Source organism: Rattus norvegicus, chromosome 16, assembly GCF_036323735.1.
Source record: "Rattus norvegicus strain BN/NHsdMcwi chromosome 16, GRCr8, whole genome shotgun sequence".
Taxonomy (NCBI): domain Eukaryota; kingdom Metazoa; phylum Chordata; class Mammalia; order Rodentia; family Muridae; genus Rattus; species Rattus norvegicus.
The window spans coordinates 16,731,339-16,749,917 of NC_086034.1; the positions used below are offsets into that span (position 1 = coordinate 16,731,339).

Genomic DNA, 18,579 nt, shown 5'->3' on the forward strand with positions numbered 1-18,579 from the left:
AACCAAGCAAGTAAAAGATCTGTACAATAAGAACTTCAAGACACTGAGGAAAGAAATTGAAGAAGACCTCAGAAGATGGAAAGATCTCCCATGCTCATGGATTGGCAGGATTAATATAGTAAAAATGGCTATTTTACCAAAAGCAATCTACAGATTCAATGCAATCCCCATCAAAATACCAATCCAATTCTTCAAAGAGTTAGACAGAACAATTTGCCAATTCATCTGGAATAACAAAAAACCCAGGATAGCTAAAGCTATCCTCAACAATAAAAGGACTTCAGGGTAATCACTATCCCTGAACTCAAGCAGTATTACAGAGCAATAGTGATAAAAACTGCATGGTATTGGTACAGAGACAGACAGATAGACCAATGGAATAGAATTGAAGACCCAGAAATGAACCCACACACCTATGGTCACTTGATTTTTGACAAAGGAGCCAAAACCATCCAATGGAAAAAAGATAGCATTTTCAGCAAATGGTGCTGGTTCAACTGGAGGGCAACATGTAGAAGAATGCAGATCGATCCATGCTTATCACCCTGTACAAAGCTTAAGTCCAAGTGGATCAAGGACCTCCACATCAAACCAGACACACTCAAACTAATAGAAGAAAAACTAGGGAAGCATCTGGAACACATGGGCACTGGAAAAAATTTCCTGAACAAAACACCAATGGCTTACGCTCTAAGATCAAGAATCGAAAAATGGGATCTCATAAAACTGCAAAGCTTCTGTAAGGCAAAGGACACTGTGGTTAGGACAAAACGGCAACCAACAGATTGGGAAAAGATCTTTACCAATCCTACAACAGATAGAGGCCTTATATCCAAAATATACAAAGAACTCAAGAAGTTAGACCGCAGGGAAACAAATAACCCTATTAAAAAATGGGGTTCAGAGCTAAACAAAGAATTCACAGCTGAGGAATGCCGAATGGCTGAGAAACACCTAAAGAAATGTTCAACATCTTTAGTCATAAGGGAAATGCAAATCAAAACAACCCTGAGATTTCACCTCACACCAGTGAGAATGGCTAAGATCAAAAACTCAGGTGACAGCAGATGCTGGCGAGGATGTGGAGAAAGAGGAACACTCCTCCATTGTTGGTGGGATTGCAGACTGGTACAACCATTCTGGAAATCAGTCTGGGGGTTCCTCAGAAAATTGGACATTGAACTGCCTGAGGATCCAGCTATACCTCTCTTGGGCATATACCCAAAAGATGCCTCAACATATAAAAGAGACACGTGCTCCACTATGTTCATCGCAGCCTTATTTATAATAGCCAGAAACTGGAAACAACCCAGATGCCCTTCAACAGAGGAATGGATACAGAAAATGTGGTACATCTACACAATGGAATATTACTCAGCTATCAAAAACAACGAGTTTATGAAATTCGTAGGCAAATGGTTGGAACTGGAAAATATCATCCTGAGTGAGCTAACCCAATCACAGAAAGACATACATGGTATGCACTCATTGATAAGTAGCTATTAGCCCAAATGCTTGAATTACCCTAGATCCCTAGAACAAATGAAACTCAAGACGGATGATCAAAATGTGAATGCTTCACTCCTTCTTTAAATGAGGAAAAAGAATACCCTTGGCAGGGAAGGGAGAGGCAAAGATTAAAACAGAGACTGAAGGAACACCCATTCAGAGCCTGCCCCACATGTGGCCCATACATATACAGCCACCCAATTATACAAGATGGATGAAGCAAAGTAGTGCAGACCGACAGGAGCCGGATGTAGATCACTCCTGAGAGACACAGCCAGAATACAGCAAATACAGAGGCGAATGCCAGCAGCAAACCACTGAACTGAGAATAGGTCCCCCGTTGAAGGAATCAGAGAAAGAACTGGAAGAGCTTGAAGGGGCTCGAGACCCCATATGTACAACAATGTCAAGCAACCAGAGCTTCCAGGGACTAAGCCACTACCTAAAGACTATACATGGACTGACCCTGGACTCTGACCCCATAGGTAGCAATGAATATCCTAGTAAGAGCACCAGTGGAAGGGGAAGCCCTGGGTCCTGCTAAGACTGAACCCCCAGTGAACTAGACTATGGGGGGGGAGGGCGGCAATGGGGGGAGGGTTGGGAGGGGAACACCCATAAGGAAGGGGAGGGGGGAGGGGGATGTTTGCCCGGATACCGGGAAAGGGAATAACACTCGAAATGTATATAAGAAATACTCAAGTTAATAAAAAAAAATTTAAAAATTAAAAAAAAAAAAGAAATGATAAGTGAAACACCACCAGAGGCTCACAGAGGCATTGACCATGGTGGGAAGTAGGATGCTATTACCGTAAGTGGGACACAAACCTAGCTGACCCTGTGCTCCTTTATACACTTCAGATCCTTTACACAGATCCTATACACTGTGCTCCTTTATACACTTCAGATGTCACCTACCTGGACCCTCAATGGGAATGAAGAAGGACACTTGAATCTCCCTGCAGGTGTCCAGAGTTCAAAGCAGCCCAATAACCACAGTGCCCTCCATTGTGCATCACCAGAAGAGGATAGGGCCACTATCATGAGACAAGCCCTTCCTTGGAGTTGCCCAGGGTTCCTGGCTACCACAGAAGGACAGTGCAGAAGCAGGGATGTATGCTGAGTTAGAAAACAAGCCATACCACCTCCACCCTCCCACCAGTAAGACCCCACTGTCCAAAGTCAGCCATGTGCAGTCAACAGCCCAGTGAAGGGGGCCAAGAGCACCTAGTTTCCTCTGTTGCTGCATTTTAAGTATAGACCTTAAGTCAGACACATCCTGGCACCCCCTAACTCCTGTCCCAAATCCCACTCAGATGCTCTCAAATACCACGAGCATCAATATTTGATACCAAAATATTTGCTCAGCAGAAAGAGGGCACTTCATAGTCCCAAAAGTTGCCGTACTCTAATAGACCCATAAATCTGCTGGTTAACACAGCCTCAAACCTGACCCAGGGCTCTGTCTCCTTCTCAACCCCAATTCCATCCCTGGAAATCATTAGCCAGGAACCGAAGCCACCCAAGTAACCAAATGAGCTCTTTTTATTTCTCTGCCACTGCTCTGCTCTGAGAAAGAAAGGCGTGCAGGCAGGCCAGCTGCCCCGGTTCCCTTTTTTATGAGTCTCAATTTATCTGACACGCATATTTCTTAAAGCTTTTGCCGCGGCTTCGCCTCACCGGCTGACAACTCCCCCATTACCACTTAGCTATTTCTCATTCTTTTTTGTGACTTTCCTTTCTTATTGCCACACTTTGCAGACAATATCATTAAGAAGGCTGGAGTTATTAAGCTCTTCATTCTCAACAGTTTCTCAGAGCATCTGAAAGCCACAGAGATTGTGATGAATGTGTTCAAATGTGTTCTTTTTTTTTTTTTTATCCTTCCAAATGAAATTGAACCATGGCTAACTGCTGAGACAAGAGGTTTAGTGGACAGGCTTCCCTGCTCCAGGTATACTTATGCACAAGAGACATTATTGCCCCTGACTATCTATTCACAGCTGGTGTGCCAGGTTCTAATCACTAAGGCCACTTGTGCAGGTCAGAGTCTCTTCAAAAAGCACCTTAGACAGTCAACATAAAAGCAGACAAGTTTGCTTATGGTTAGGCACACCCACTGTAGGTCTCTGGTGGAGGTGCTGGGTAGCATGGGGATAGGGGAACATGGCCATTTCTTGGGGAGGAACCCAAAGAGAAGTGATGGAATCTCATCTATAATCCCATTCAAGGTCACACTCCCAAGAGCCTCCCAAGGTTTGTCTACCCTCTAATCACACCACCCAGTGAACAGTCTTTATCATATGGACCTTTGGAGACAAACACATCCAATTTGTACATGACAGAGTGAGAGATAGCACCTAGCAAAATTATGTTTTCTATGTAGGACTTACCTAGACTTCATAATGACTTACAGACATTGTCAGTCTTGTAACCCACCTGATTGCTTCATTAGAGCAGAGACCAGGCTGTTTTCTTCTGTAGATAGAGATCAGCCTCCCCTGCTCAGTCCTGCCTTCCCTCTTCTGCCAACGGAAGTGGGACATTCCCTTGCTCTCTGTCAACTCCTGCTCTAGACAGTCTTAAGGCAGCCCAGTTGGGCAGCTCATCTACCAGGCCACAGTGATTGGCTTAGAGTTGATTCTATAGGCAAATCAGAGCCAACAAAGCAGGGAAATACTGGGACTGTGGAGTGAAAGCATTCCCTCTCTGCTGCTGCACTTGAACTTGGGAGAAAGTAGGCACGGCACCTTAAACAACAGCTGCTTCAGAATGAAAGTAACAGTGAGTGGAAGAAGGCCAGTGGCTGAGACCTGCACGCACCTCATATCAGGTAAAGCCTGAAACTGGACCTGACTGGGGTGTTGGGAAGGTGGCTTTTCAGTCATGTGAGCTGACTATCCTTTTGGCTCTGCTGCTATGCGTTCTTGTGTCACCTGCAACTGAACCTAAGTTCCCTGAAGACTTACATGTAGCCTGAGTAACCAACAAGTTGTTTATTTATTTATTTACTCTAAGATGGACTTATTTGGCACGGAGTTTGAAAGCTCTAAAGTCCGAGGTTGAATGGTTTCATCAGCTGCACTTCTGGTGAATGGCTTTGGCTGGGAAAGAGCGTGGCAGTGGAACAGAAATCAAATTTGCACATGCAGAAGAGATCATTCATATCACAGGTCAGGAAGAGGGGTTCGAGACAGTCTTTCTCCATTCTACAACCAAGTTCTCTCTGAGAACTGACTGGGGTCCTCTGAGTACAATTCAGCTCCCTCCTGAGGGCCATGCGCCTCCTCTCTCCCAGGCTCTTTCCATTGATAAATACTAACACATTAGAGACCGGGACCCCAGCACTGTACTGTGCAATATCTACTACACTGTTACAATCGTGACCAAAGCCCTCTGTCTCTAACTTCTATAATCACCTATTGCTATAAGCCTGCTACTTTTTAATTTATTGTTTGGTGATGTGTTTTGATTAAATCAAGCCCTGACTCCCCCCTCTCCAATTTCTTCCATATCTCCATGACTCTCCTCTACCGACTACATGTATTTGTTTTTAATTATTTAAATACCTTAACACAGGGAGCTGACCTCCTAATGCCCCTGGTCAGGTAACTCAACAGACCCCAAAATAGTAAGTTCCTGTTTTACCGTATTTATTACCTAAGACCTTTGCAGACCGCATAAAACTCAGACAGCACACTTCAGAAGTTCCCTGGGGGACAGGGGAAGAATGCCAGCAACCTCAGAAGAAGCACCAAGTTCCAGGCAGAAACAAGCCCAGGACAACCGAGTACTCCCTAAAGGCACGATCACCTCAATGTTCAGGATCTACAAGGACTGTTCCCCTTCACTGTGGTTCCTTGAGGCAATTTCAGAGTCTCAGTTTCTTCACTGATGAGACGGTGACATGGCTGAACACAGTGGAAAGCACTTGAGATTACGGAGCCGGATCTCCGAACGTGAAGCCCTCCATTCCCATTTACTAGCAGTGTAGCTTGAGGCAAGAAGCTTTAGTTCTTTGGACCTCCATTTCTACATCTATATAATAGCATGCCCAGTGCCTGGTGATCTCACAAAAAAAAATAAATAAATAAAACCCTAAGTAAACATGGAACCTAAATAATGTCTAGCATACTGTGAGCCCCATACACAAAGTGGTCAGTATTATTACGTACTCTTAGTTTGGGTTTTATTGCTATGAAGAGACACCATGACCACGGCAACTGTTATAAAGAAAACATTTCGTTGGGGCTAGCTTATAGTTTCATAGGTTTAGGTCCATTATCCTTATGGTATGGAAGCATGGCAGCCTCCAGGCAGACACGGTGCTGGAGAATGAAGTATTAGATAGCCAATGGGTGTTCAATATAGTGCCAAAACAAAGTAAATGTTCAAAAGCCTATTAAAATATAAAAAGCCATCATACTCCCACAGGTGTGGCCAGACATAGTTGCAAAGATACATGCTTGAAAACGAGGAGTCACACTTCTCCTATCCATGGAATCCACAGAGCTAAATGATGCCTTTGTGTGCCCACGTAGAAAGCTCTGTATCATAGGCAGGGATTGGGAGCAGAGCCAGCAGTAGAATTATAGAAAACTAAAGGGAAGTCAGAACCTTAGGGATACCAGGGCACTCTGCCTTCCTTAAGCAAAAGTAATATTGTTCTTCTTAATCCCCTTTGGGCCTATCTAACCAATGCACATTTTCCGGAAAAGAATGAAAACAATTCTTTTATTTCTTGGTGGGAAATACCTTCAGCAAAACTGGTAGAAGATCCTTAGCTCATAGCTCACCAGAAGAATGCTTGCCTCGCATTTGCAAGGCCTCAGATTTAATCCTCAGCGCTACAATGACAAAGAAAATGGGTCCAAGTGACCTACTCTTTACACCTCAAGACAGCTTTTCATTTGAGACCAAACTGGTGGAAGATTTTTCTTTTCAACTTCTGCTCAGGGTCTTAAGAGAGCTCTTGGGGTTGGGGATTTAGCTCAGTGGCAGAGCGCTTGCCTAGCAAGCACAAGGCCATGGGTTTGATCCCCAGCTCCGAAAAAGAAAAAGAAAAAAAGAAAAACAAAAAAGAGAGCTCTTTAACTGGACGTACACACCAGCCCTCCAAATGGCTGTGTGACACCTATGGCTTTTAGAAATGACTTCAAAATAATAATGAGTATGGTGGTTTGAATATGAATGCACCCCCCATAGACTTGTGTGTTTGAATGCTTGGCCTACAGGAAGTGGCACTATTAGGAGTTGTAACCTTATGGAGTAGGTGTGGCCTTGTTGGAGGAAGTGTGTCACTGTCAGGGCAGGCTTGAAGTCTCCTATGCTCAAGCTATGGTCAGTGTGGAAGAATCAGTCTTCTTGTGGCTGCCTTTGGATCAAGATGTAGAACTCTGAGCTCCTTCCCCAACATCATGTCTGCCTGAATGCTGCCGTGCTTCCTGTCATGATGATAATGGACTAAACCTCTGATACTGTAAGCCAGTCCTGATTAAGTTTTCCTTTATAAGAGTTGCCATGGTCACGGCAAACAAAAAAATCCCTAAGATAATCATAATAAAAGAAATTTTTGATTTGAGCTTTTTATTTTTTTAAGTGGGAAGGCTAAATCAGTATTGTCTTGGTGGAGTCACATCATTTCCTTCTCATCTGAGTGAGAAGACTGATTTACGGTATAGCCTGGAGGTATGAAGCCACTGGGGTGTACACTTCAAGTCCCATTGTTCACCTTCCAAGACCACTGTGTTAATCATCGCATATAACAAGCAATAGTACTTGTTTGTAAAATTTAATACTTGCAACCCTCAGAGTAAGACCAGATGTTGCTATTGTACCCACTGTTGGTTGATGTCTCTCATAAAGTTTTAGTGCTTAAGCTCATGGTCCTGAGATCTCAGCAACTATTCCTGAACTCCATCCATGAACAGAAACAGCCTCAAAGTCTCACTCCAGCTTCCTCCCCACCAATCTTGGAAGCTAAGGGTGAGTACATCATGGGTAAGTACCTCACTCTCTGTCTGTCTTGGAAATTCTAGGCCCAGAAAGAAATCACTAAGAACAAACTGAACACTCTCAGACACCTCCTCAAGTTAGGTTATAGGATGCAGATCAGGTCTGCTCTGCAAGGTCATGGAGCAGGGAGAGTGAGTGGAAGGTTGTTCCACAAGTTATTCTCAATAAGCATTTATAAACCCATATTTATAGGATATTTTTTATCCTAATATCTATCCCTAGATGGCATAGAATTCAAGGAGGAATGAAACATTCAAAATAGAGTATATAAAATCCTGTGTCTTGTTTAAGCTCCTGGATTTACTGGTCAGTTCCTCCAGCTTTCTGGGCTTCATGGTGGTCACCCGTAAAGGGATGTCCATATCCAGTTTAAGAAGCCCTTGACAATGATGTGGGATGTTGTACATAGAACTACATAGTACAAGTAAAACATGAAGAACTACATGGAAGTGAAACATCAGAAGGGTTGTGAACAGAAAGCCATCCTAACTTCTAGGCTCCCTGAAGACAGTGCTTTCTACAAAGATGGGGACTACCAACTTCATATTCAGTGCTTACCACAGCGAGTGCCATAGCAGTGGTTTGCCACCTGGGTCATGTCAGCCTCGTTTAAATTAGGGTGAGTCCACTTGGGACCCACTCACAGTGTCTGAGCAGAACTCAACAGGACTCACCAATGCCACACCCATGCTCAACCACATAACCCTTTTCTGTGCTAAGCCCCAAGGGCAGTAGCAAGGCCACCATGGGTCACTGCCAAGACAATAAACCATGGAGCACATTTTAAATCTTTTCTAGAAGTAAAGCTAAGGAAGAGAATTTTTTTTCTGAATGAGCCAATGTTCTGACAGAGAACATTCAATAATGTCAGACACACGCTAAAGTCCCAAAATAGCTTTTTCCCAGAGACAAGCTTATGTGCTGGCACTCCTCAGGAAAAACTGCAAGTCTCTCATAATTCTTGGGTTGTGGCAATGAGCAAAGAAGAAAAGGGACTGCTTTTCTGCTTTTTTTTTTTTTAAGCAGAGGACTGATTAACTTCCAAAGTTGGTCCCAGGGGGAAGATAATCTCCATTCCACTTGTCTTCCCATCTGTGCTCTGAGCTCATTTCATTACACTGTATTTCCTGAAAGAGGTAAAGCCTCTTCTCAAGATCTTCCTAACCTGCTAACACCTTTTAATATATAACTCTGCAGTATCATACAAGGACGAAAAATGAGGAAACGTATGAGTAAAAGAAAGAAGAGGAGGAGGAAGTGGAAGAGGAGGAGGAAGTGGAAGAGGAGGAGGAAGAAGAAGAGGAGGAAGAGGAGGGGGAGGGGGAAGGAGGAAGAGGAAGAGGAGGGAGAGGAGGAGGAGGAGTGGAAGGAGGAGGAAGAAGAGGAGGAAGAGGAGGAGGGGAGAGGAGGAGGAAGAGGGGAGAGGAGGAGGAAGAGGGGAGAGGAGGAGGAAGAGGGGAGAGGAGGAGGAAGAGGGGAGAGGAGGAGGAAGAGGAAGAAGAGGAAGAAGAGGAGGAGGGGAGAGGAGGAGGAGGAAGAGGAAGAAGAGGAGGAAGAGGAAGAGGAGAAGGAGGAGGAGGAGCAGGAGGAGGAGGACTGACAAATTGTGACCAGCTGCACAAAGCAGAACTCACAGTGCACTGGTCCTAAGCGCAGACCAAGAAACTCCAATGCTGCTCATAATTCTCTCCTACCTATAGCATCACTGTGACGAGATCCAAGTGGATCCTGTACTCCCAGAAGATGAGAGCTACATTAAGTAGGACGTCTCCAGCTGAGATTCCCCAGCCAACCCTGGCATGAGCAGGGTCCCTATCAAAGGGTTAACAGACTGTTACAGCTACCTGTGGGCTAATAAGCTCTCTGTCTCTGTAGGGCTTGGTACAGAAGCAGTACCACCTACCCATCAGGAATACCCCATGTTGGAAAAAATTGGGGAGCTTCCAGGTATTCTCTACTTCAGCATTTTTAAAAATGAACAAAGTTACACACACACACATACGCGCACACACACACACACACACACACACACACACACACACGTCTTAAAAGCCAAAATTGGGCTGTTTGTGTTTTGCTTTTACACAAAAGTACAATATAGTAAAGTAACCACTGTTAATTATCACCGTCAATTTAGAAAAAAATGGGGCATTTTAACATGAAAACTGAAGAGGAATCTAACCCTGGAATATAAATATAGCATAGTCCTTCCTTTCTAAGCCATAGCAGTAGGCCATCCTCCATGTATGAACCTTTTTCTTTCATTCTGCCACAAACTGATGAAAATTTGGTCACTAAATAGTTTTGTTCCGTGTGTTAACAACCTCCCTACATGCTTTATGGTAGAAACTGTCAGAAAAACATGAAGTCAATTACATAAATTCTGAGACTTAAATCTAGGTTCTGTTTGTTCTGTGACAACATAAAACTTACCCTTTTCTCCATTGAAATAGAAGATAAAATTAAAGACAAATTTCTGTTTCCCTAGCTGGGCATCTGAAGGCAACATTGGTGACCAGTAACTCCGTGAGAGTCACTGCTGGGCATGTACAGGCAGTATTCTAGCCATATGGAAAGGACGCAGGCGTCAGTAAGCTGGATACAGTGACCCTTCTTGAATGTGTTATCCAAGACAGTCTACCCAGTGAAAGAGACCATGCTAGTCTTTGTGCATAAAAGTAACAATAAAAATAAAGACCTCTAAGACCTTCCAAAAGGAAAAAAAAAGGATAAATTTCATCACCTCCATTCTATCTCCCCCACTGGCTACCAAGCAACAAGCATGACCACCAAGCCCCACCTCCATGGGGACATTTGAGCTGCACTCTGCAGTCACCTGAGACACCATAAGATATTTCCATAGTGGTAATAACATGCACATGGGGAAAAGAAGGTGGAGGTCCAAATGGGAGATCCACCAAGGACTTCAGACCGTACACTGTTACAGTATGGAGGAAGGCTCCAATACCAGCTCCTGGGAAACATGGCTCAATCGCCCAGGAGTGCTTTCTCTGGATCATTAAGAGCTAACCCATGATTCTTTCAGAGATGTGAAGGCCTAAGAGAAAGATCACCAAGTGGGATGTAGTTGTGTGGACTGTGAAAGGTAGTTTGGTCCCCAGTTGAGTTAAAGCTTGAAACCCCAGAGACCTTGAAAAGACAGTAGGTGTTTCACCTGTCCCCAGGCACCAGGGTCCTGTCACTAGCCACAGCACCCCATAGATTTGTGGCCATCAGTCACATAAGGGCATGCCCCAAGCCCCTCCAAATGCAGAAGACATGATCTGTGATCACGTAGGCTCAAGAAAGATCTCCATTTTAATAATGTACCGTAAGGCCCGGAGGATTTATTCAATAAGTTTTCCTTCCCAGACACTCCTCCCTGCAAAAGGCATTTAATCTCAGGCTCACCCTGAGAAGTGGGGTACAGTTTTAAGCATCTACTTTCTGCCATGACAATAAATGCCTTAAACCCATAGACTAGCCCTTTTCATCGGGATCTGCCATGGCTCCCACAGAGAAGGCCTTCACCTATAAAGCTACCATCTAATCTCCCATAGAAGGCTTCTCTGTGCTCCCAGCCATGACCATCACCAAGCTGAAGCCTTGCTGTGAGACCTGCCAAAGCTCCTCCACTTTCACCACCACCACTCCCACCCCAGCCCCAGGCTAGATCCAGTGGGGGTGGGGAGTGGCACTTCAGGCCCCCACTCCATTCTCATCTCTTCTCTGGCTCCCAGCAGTGCCTGGGTGTCCAAGAACCAGATGGCCCTGACCTCGTCTCAGGCCCAGGGACCCCCAAGCCTGTTCCAGTGGTCCCACGCCTCAGACTGCACTGCACTTTCCCACCCCTGGACCAGTGTCCCCAGGCTTTCCTAAAGCTTCGGGGTAAGCATGGTCAAATCCCATGTCCTGCCACTCTGAGCAGCTGTGCCCTGTGGCGGAGCAAACACAGGAGCCCTAAACTCTACAACTGACAACTGGCACCCATAACCCTACGTAGTTACAAGAGTTTTGTCATTCAAAACTCCCAACCACACCAAAGACACCAGGCTGCCTCTGGCTATGACACCTGTGCAGGTGTCTGTTCCATCTAGAAATTTTGAGACTACTGTGTGACTCACTCTTTCCCTTCCCTATGCCATGAAACCATTAGACTTTCCAATGGAAACAAAACCTCAGTCTGAGGCCTAGATGTCTAGGCCAACGAGCATGAAAGCAGGGTATAAAATAACCCTTAGTTGGTAGTAGCCACTGAGTCTTTGAGTGCCTGAGTTCTTAGGTGCAGCAAAGCCTATATTGTGACCCATATATTGGGGATGTTATAGTGGTCTTCTGGAAGTTGGCAATACTGGCAGTAATAGAAGATTGCAAGCTTCTCTTGGCTGTGTTTCTGAACCTGACCCCTAGGCAACTGGGAGGTAGAGGTGACGGGTGAAGAGAGAGATGATTAAGGCATGTGTCCTGCATCTGTTGGGCATATCACCAATTTAAAAAGTCCTCTCTCTCTCTCTCTCTCTCTCTCTCTCTCTCTCTCTCTCTCTCTCTCTCTCTCTCTCTCTCTCGTACAGCTCTGGCCTGTCCAATTGTTACTAAGCTCTGTGGAGGAGTTAGCATACAGCTACAAGGACTCAGTGCTGAGTACCAAGAACTGATATTTGGGACTGGAAAGCCTGAGCTCTGAGAGCCAATGCCCACGTTACCCATTCCTCCATAGATGCCATCTGTACAGGCACTGGGTAACACAAGCCAGGTGCTTCGCTTTGCAGACTTACATTCATACAGCGGAATAGACAATGAACATCAAGATAAATACCAATGGCATAAGGGAGCAATTTGGGAATGATAGAAGACAAGTTGGCAGAGCTTAAAGAAAATAGCCTTGGAAAAAAATCCAGGAAAGGGTTCTCGAAGGAGCAGATATTGCAGGTGAAAAATAAGACTGAATATGCCAAGCAAAGAGCTGGGGAGAGACATCAAAGGCAGGCAACCTCATTGCAAGGACAAAGGGTCTGAGCTGGAAAAGGGGGGTAGCTTATTCAAGAAGAAGAGAAAGGCCAGAGCTCTGGGCGAGGGGGAACAGGTGATTAACATAAGTTTGGTGTGGAAAACTACTGTCACCTGGACCTGGTGAACCTTGGACCAGGGTTTAGAGGGGTTTTGGTTTTTAGTTTTTTGTTGTGTTTTGTTTTGTTTTGTGTGTGTGTGTGTGTGTGTGTGTGTGTGTGTGTGTGTGTGTGTGTGTAGTGCGTTCCTTTTGTTCATGTATAAAATGAGGTTAGTGATAACACAGCACAGATGTAATGGAATCAGACTGCATTTTAAAAAGTTCCAGACCCTGAGGGCCAGCAGAAAAAAATGGAAGAAGGCAACCTCAGGAGGTTGGAGGTTGGAGGACTCCCCTCCAGAATGCATCAGAGACGTGGGAGGTGAGAGACTCTCAGGACTCAAAGGGAGGGACATTAAATGAAATGCCCTACAGTGGGGAGAGGGAACTTGCAGAGCCCACCTCCAGCAGAAAGTCAAATCTCTGACCCGTAATTGTTCCTGTACGAAAGAACTACAGGGATGGAAACGGAGAGGAGCCTGAAGAAAAGGAGGTCCAGCGACAGACCCAAAGTAGAATCTAGTTCAAGGGGAGGCCCCAAGGCCTGACACCATTATTGAGGCTCTGGAGCACTCACAAAGGGACCATGACTGTCCTCCAAAAGACCCAACAAGCAGCTGAAAGAGTCAGATGCAAATCTTTGCTACCAACCAATGAACAGAAGCTGCTGACCCCTACAGCTGAATTATGAAAATGCTGGAAAAAACTGAGGAGGAGGGTGACCCTGTAGGAGGACCAGCAGTTTCAATTAAGCTGGACCCCCAAGATATCTCAGACACTGGATCACTAACCAGGCAGTATACACCAGCTAATTTGAGTCCCCCAACACTTATATAGCAAAGGACTGCCAGGTCTAGGTTCAATCAGAGAAGATGCACCTAACCCTCAAGAGACTGGAGGCCCCAGGGAATTTAGAGGTCTGGTGAGGTGGGGGATGGGGATGGGAACATCTTTGTGGAGATGGAGGGGGCTGGGGAGGAGGAGGTATGGGATGTCAGAGGGTGGACTAGGAGAGGAATAAAATCTAGACTGTAAAAAATAAAAGGATTAAATAAAATAATAAAAATTAAAATTAAAAAAGAATGTAAAACATACAAAAATAAAACATTAAAAATATAAAAGAGTCCCAGAATGCTTGGTGTAAAATGAGCCACAAAGAGAACAGACCGAGGAAGACTGGAAGCAGCAGCACCTTTGTGACCTTCAGAGGTCCTATCAGTACTTCATATCCGCTTCCTGCAGTCCACCTTCAGAGTTCACACGCTCTTTGGGCGCCAACAGACTAGAGTAAAGGTACAGATAGTTCTGCTCAATTAGCACATTTTCCTGCTAAGCATTTCTGGTTTCTTTCTCAGAGCTAGAGCCACGCCCAGTACAGCCCATAAGGGTGTTCCTTTCCAGATGCCAAGCAGCCATCAAGACACCGTAACTCTGCATCCACACGACACTAGGTTCAGCCCTCCCACTGGAGAGAATTGAGAGGACAGAGAACTTGGTCTGGACTAGGAGAGCGGTTTGCCACCAAGACCAATAAACACAGGAAACACAGGACAAGATAAGGTCTTCAGTCCACTAGATTTGACAGTAGGGAAGCAGGCAGAGAGGGGTCATGTGGGTAATAACAGTGTCAGGAGAGGTTCATTCTGACAGGAGGAGTCCTAAGCTTTCCTAACTTGAACTAAGTGCTGGTAGGGAAAGGAAGGCTTAGGGAACAAGGCCACGCTGCAGAAAGTTGACCATTTGGCTAGCTTGCTAGAATGTAAGGATTCACATGAACACATAGAAGGTTCTCCAAGGTCAGGAGCCATAGGCGACCTTCTGACTACTCAGCGGAAGATCGATGAGATCAGCCAAGATCATCTGAACCAGTCTAGAACTGTCCAACCAACTCAGACACAACAAAGAAATTAAAAAGGTCTATTTGCTTTCAGGTATGGTTCTTTGAAGTTGTTTGTTATACAGTTATAACTAGCTAATAGTGAGAGAACTCAATGCCAGAATCTATTGCTAATCCTCTGTAGAAAATCTCTGGTGAAGCCACAGTCATGTTTGTTTCCCTCTGTGAAGCTCCTGTGTATTCAGATCTCTTCCAGGGTTTATGGACCTGGAGATCCTTTCTTGTTGTTAACTTTACGCATAAGGGAAACACCCTTCTGTCTTTGAGCTTTGGTTTCTTAGCTGTAATGAAGAGATTGGAAGAGTCCTAAAGAACGGTCTCATCAATGCTCTGCACTGAAGTGACTGAACTCTTCATCCATCAATGTTGCATCTAACCACATAGCATTGCTTTTGCAGTCTACAAAACAGCAAGTGAACACTCAGTCTACCATGCTACCATGGCTGTGAACAGAGTTGCAGACTCAAGAACAACTATGGTGTTGGCCCTGCTCACCAGTAGACTGGGGCCCCTGGGCTCACTGTCTAATGAGTACAAAGGTATAACCCGGTGGGCGATGTGAAAACCAAAGAGGCCAAATGCTGATGGCAACAGAAGATGGGACTCAGGTTCGCAACTTCCTAGAAGACACAGGGGATACATGTCCAGTATTCCAGTGACCCTGGACTCTTGGATTCTTGCCAAGTGCTGGAGGAAGGATTGAGGCAGCATGGACCCCAAAGTTCTCTACATTTCTAGTTACAGCCATTCTCTAAAACATCTTCCATCAGAGAAAGAGTTGGACGTGTGAACACCATCTGTATTAGGGCCCAGAAAGTATACTACCATGAAACCAGGGAGCGATGGACTTCGTGTTCCTTTCAAAGCCAGCTCGGCGAGGCAGCTGTTCCTCCTTGAACCAGCGCACAATAACTTCTCTAGAGAGTGGACGCAGAGGTCGCTCCCAGGTCCTGCAAGGAAGAAAAAAGAGAGATGGAGGGGATAGATCAGAGAGGAAAAAGATAGGGAAGAAGAGGGATAGGGAGGAGAAAGGGAAGAAGTTGAATGGAAAGAGATGGCAGAACAGATAAAGGCATTTACTCCCGAGTTGGACCATGTAAGGTTGATTCCAGGAACCCACATGCAGAGAATTGACTCTCCCAGGTTGCCCTCTGACCTCCACATGCATGATCTGGCGTGTGTGTATGTGTGTCTGTGTCTGTGTCTGTGTCTGTGTGTGTGTGATTGATTGATTGATTGATTGATTGATAAAAAGTTTTAAAAGCATAGAATCTGGAAGGAATTTCTAATTATTCTCCCAGATTCAGAAAACACACAAGAAAATTTATCTCATAAAAATAAAACATTTCTGCATGCTAGGATATTCTATCTCCAAAAAACAAAAGGTAAATGACAAATTGAGAAAAAGGGATTCATCACAATTTTTTTCTCTATCTTGGGGAAATTCTAGATTTGGATAAAGAGAGCACAGAGCACATAGTGGAAGGATGGACTAGATCACCGACAGAGAAGACGAGAGCGTGGCCCCTCAACATTTGTGAATTGCTTAGTCTGGCTCATAGACACGTGAGCATTTGAATCCAAGACACATTTCCTCGAACAAGGTTGACAGCAAAACAAGATGGACATAAAGGATAGGAAGATGCAAAGCATTGATATTAGCCCTGTGCAGGACCATTGAATCTCAAAAGCACACAGCCCTGGAGCAAAGGCCCTGCTTGGGAGAATGTCCAATGTTGCAGATTATGGCTGTCCAATGTAAAACTAATTTCCACAAGTTTACATACACAGAGCCCTGACAATGGTTGCAAAAGGATTTGAAACAGCGATGTCTGATAGACTAATGGAGTCTCTGACAACCAATGGCAAATCCACACCGCAGAATACAAGGTGGCTGTTAAAGAGGAAAGGAGAAGCAGGGTTGCTTGCTTGCCTGCTTGTGTTTATGTTGGCAGCTGCACAGAAAAAAGTTCAGGGGCTAGGATAGGGTACAGAGAAGAAGCTGAGAGCAGTGTCTATGGTTGTACAGTAAAGAGACAGTACCCAGGGAAATAATCAGATGTCTCTATGAACACCAGACCCTCTCAGACCTTCTCAGACCTTCTAGTTTAGGAGTCATAGATGATGAAGGAGGGAAGGAGGGAGGAAGGAAGGTAGGAAAGGGAGGAGGGAGAGAGGGAGGGAGGAAGGAGGGAGGGAGGGAAGGAAGGAGGGAAGGAGGGAGAGAGGGAGGAAGGCAGGAAGGACGGAAGAAAGAGGGAGTTGGGAGGGAAGATGGAAAGGCAGAATCAGCTCTACCTGGACTCTAGAGGAAAGGAGCTGTAGGTTATGAACCCCAAAGTCCAATCAGAACAAAATTAGGCAAGCCACATTATCTGAGGTGGATTGACTCCTGAACATACCCTGAGGACAAGGGAGCCAGCCTCAGGCATGCAGTCCCTCATCTCTGCTCCATAGGAAGTAGCTGCTCTGCAAGCATAGCCAAGGGGCCTTGAGCCAAGAAGCCTCTCAGGGCTCTATGGCAAGACAGGCCGAACTTGGAGAGGCTCCAGGGGACCAGTGTCTTTGGCTTTGCCAATCATAGGTTGTCACTGAAATGTTCTTGACAAACAACTCCTCTAGGGACACAAATGTGTGCAAGGACCTCTCAATCTACCCATACTGGTCTGCAAACCTGCTATTCAAACTAGGTACAAACCAGCTCCCTCCATGGTTAGAAAAGGCTATGGTCCTAGTTCCCAGATACGGGGCCATAGTCACTAAATCTTAGAGCTTTCATTACAGGGTTTTGATGAAGGTCAAGGAGTCTAAAACTATGGAACCATTTGGGGTATTCGTATATGCAGATTTTAAGGGAATGAAGTTGTACAACTTTCTTTAGATTATCAAGGACGACAAGAATCCTTGACCTCTGAAATTTTAACCCCCCAAATTGCAAAGTTGTTTGAAAAGTCCAGAGCCCACCTCATTTCTATGTTCTGCCATTATATAGACTGGAATACTGAGGCCCTGGAAGGCAAGTAACAGACAGAGCCTGTACCAGAACCCATGGAGCCTGCCTCATGGGTCCACAGCTCTTCTTGTATTCCCATCCTAACGTACCTGTCAGGTCCTGTGAGGGGTGATGGTGGCCTGGTGCCAGGAAGTTGGTGATAGAGTCTTGCCTCCTGCTCATGGTTCTGACCAAGTTCTTGGAACATGGTGCTTAGACCAGCAACAGTGCCCTTCTGGATGGCTCGGAGTGAGTGGCGCCGGTACTCATCCCGGGCTCGCTGAGCACGACGGCTTCTCTCCTCATCAGCTGCCTTGGATCTACGCACTGGAAAGGAAAGCAGATTAGTGGCCTTGGCCCATAGCCCAAGCTTTGTACTACGTAAACACAGACAACATTGTATACAACTTACTTGGAATTTCAAGATTCCCTAGAACTGGCCACACAGAACTCCATGGTTTACAAGATACTTGGCTCCTCTAGGGATATAGCAGAGTACTCCCAGTCATGTGTGTATGTTTGTATGTGTGTGCAAGTATGTATGCATGCATAGGTAGGTGTGTGCATGCATGGCAGGGTGGGTGCATTTGTGAGTGCATGTATGCATGTGTGCATAGCTGTTAAGGGAAGTGTGGGGTTGGGGAAATGAAGACCAAACAAAACCTATTGGAATCAAGGATTTCTGTTTGAACCGGTCTCTCTACCTTCCTCTAAAATCCAAGAGATTTCAATGGAGAGCTCTGGAAGCTCACCCAAGACTTGAAATTGTGCAAGACTTATGATTACACTGGCCTGGAAGACCACATCCCCTTCCAAGAAGGAAAATCTCATTCTGTCTCCTCAAAATGCTTCATACAGCTCTCTAGAAACTACACTTTGTCAGAGTTTGGAGATCGTGGTGAGTAATTATAGTCCGCAAAGTGTTTCTCCCTCACAGGTGGTCAGGAGCCTTTCCTGAGAACTTGGCATCTCCCAGATCCAAGCACATAGTCCGTGCCTACGAAAGCATTTACAGAGTGATGTCACACATAGAGCATCCCCTGCCTGCTCATTGCCCAA

General features: G+C 45.3%; 1 protein-coding gene across 4 annotated transcripts in view; it reads right to left on the bottom strand.

Annotated features, from left to right (window-relative positions):
- Positions 1–18,579, bottom strand: part of Sh2d4b (SH2 domain containing 4B) — a 108,626-nt gene that overhangs the window by 22,698 nt on the left and 67,349 nt on the right. For 3 of the 4 annotated variants that reach the window (XM_039094271.2, XM_039094272.2, NM_001170349.2), the window contains 2 exons: positions 17,631–17,847; positions 15,354–15,478 (listed from right to left, as the gene is read on the bottom strand). In XM_039094271.2, coding sequence (XP_038950199.1) covers positions 15,354–15,478; positions 17,631–17,847 — 342 coding nt within the window. The remainder of the gene's footprint in view (positions 1–15,353; positions 15,479–17,630; positions 17,848–18,579) is intronic. The other variant, XM_063275141.1, reaches the window with a different exon arrangement.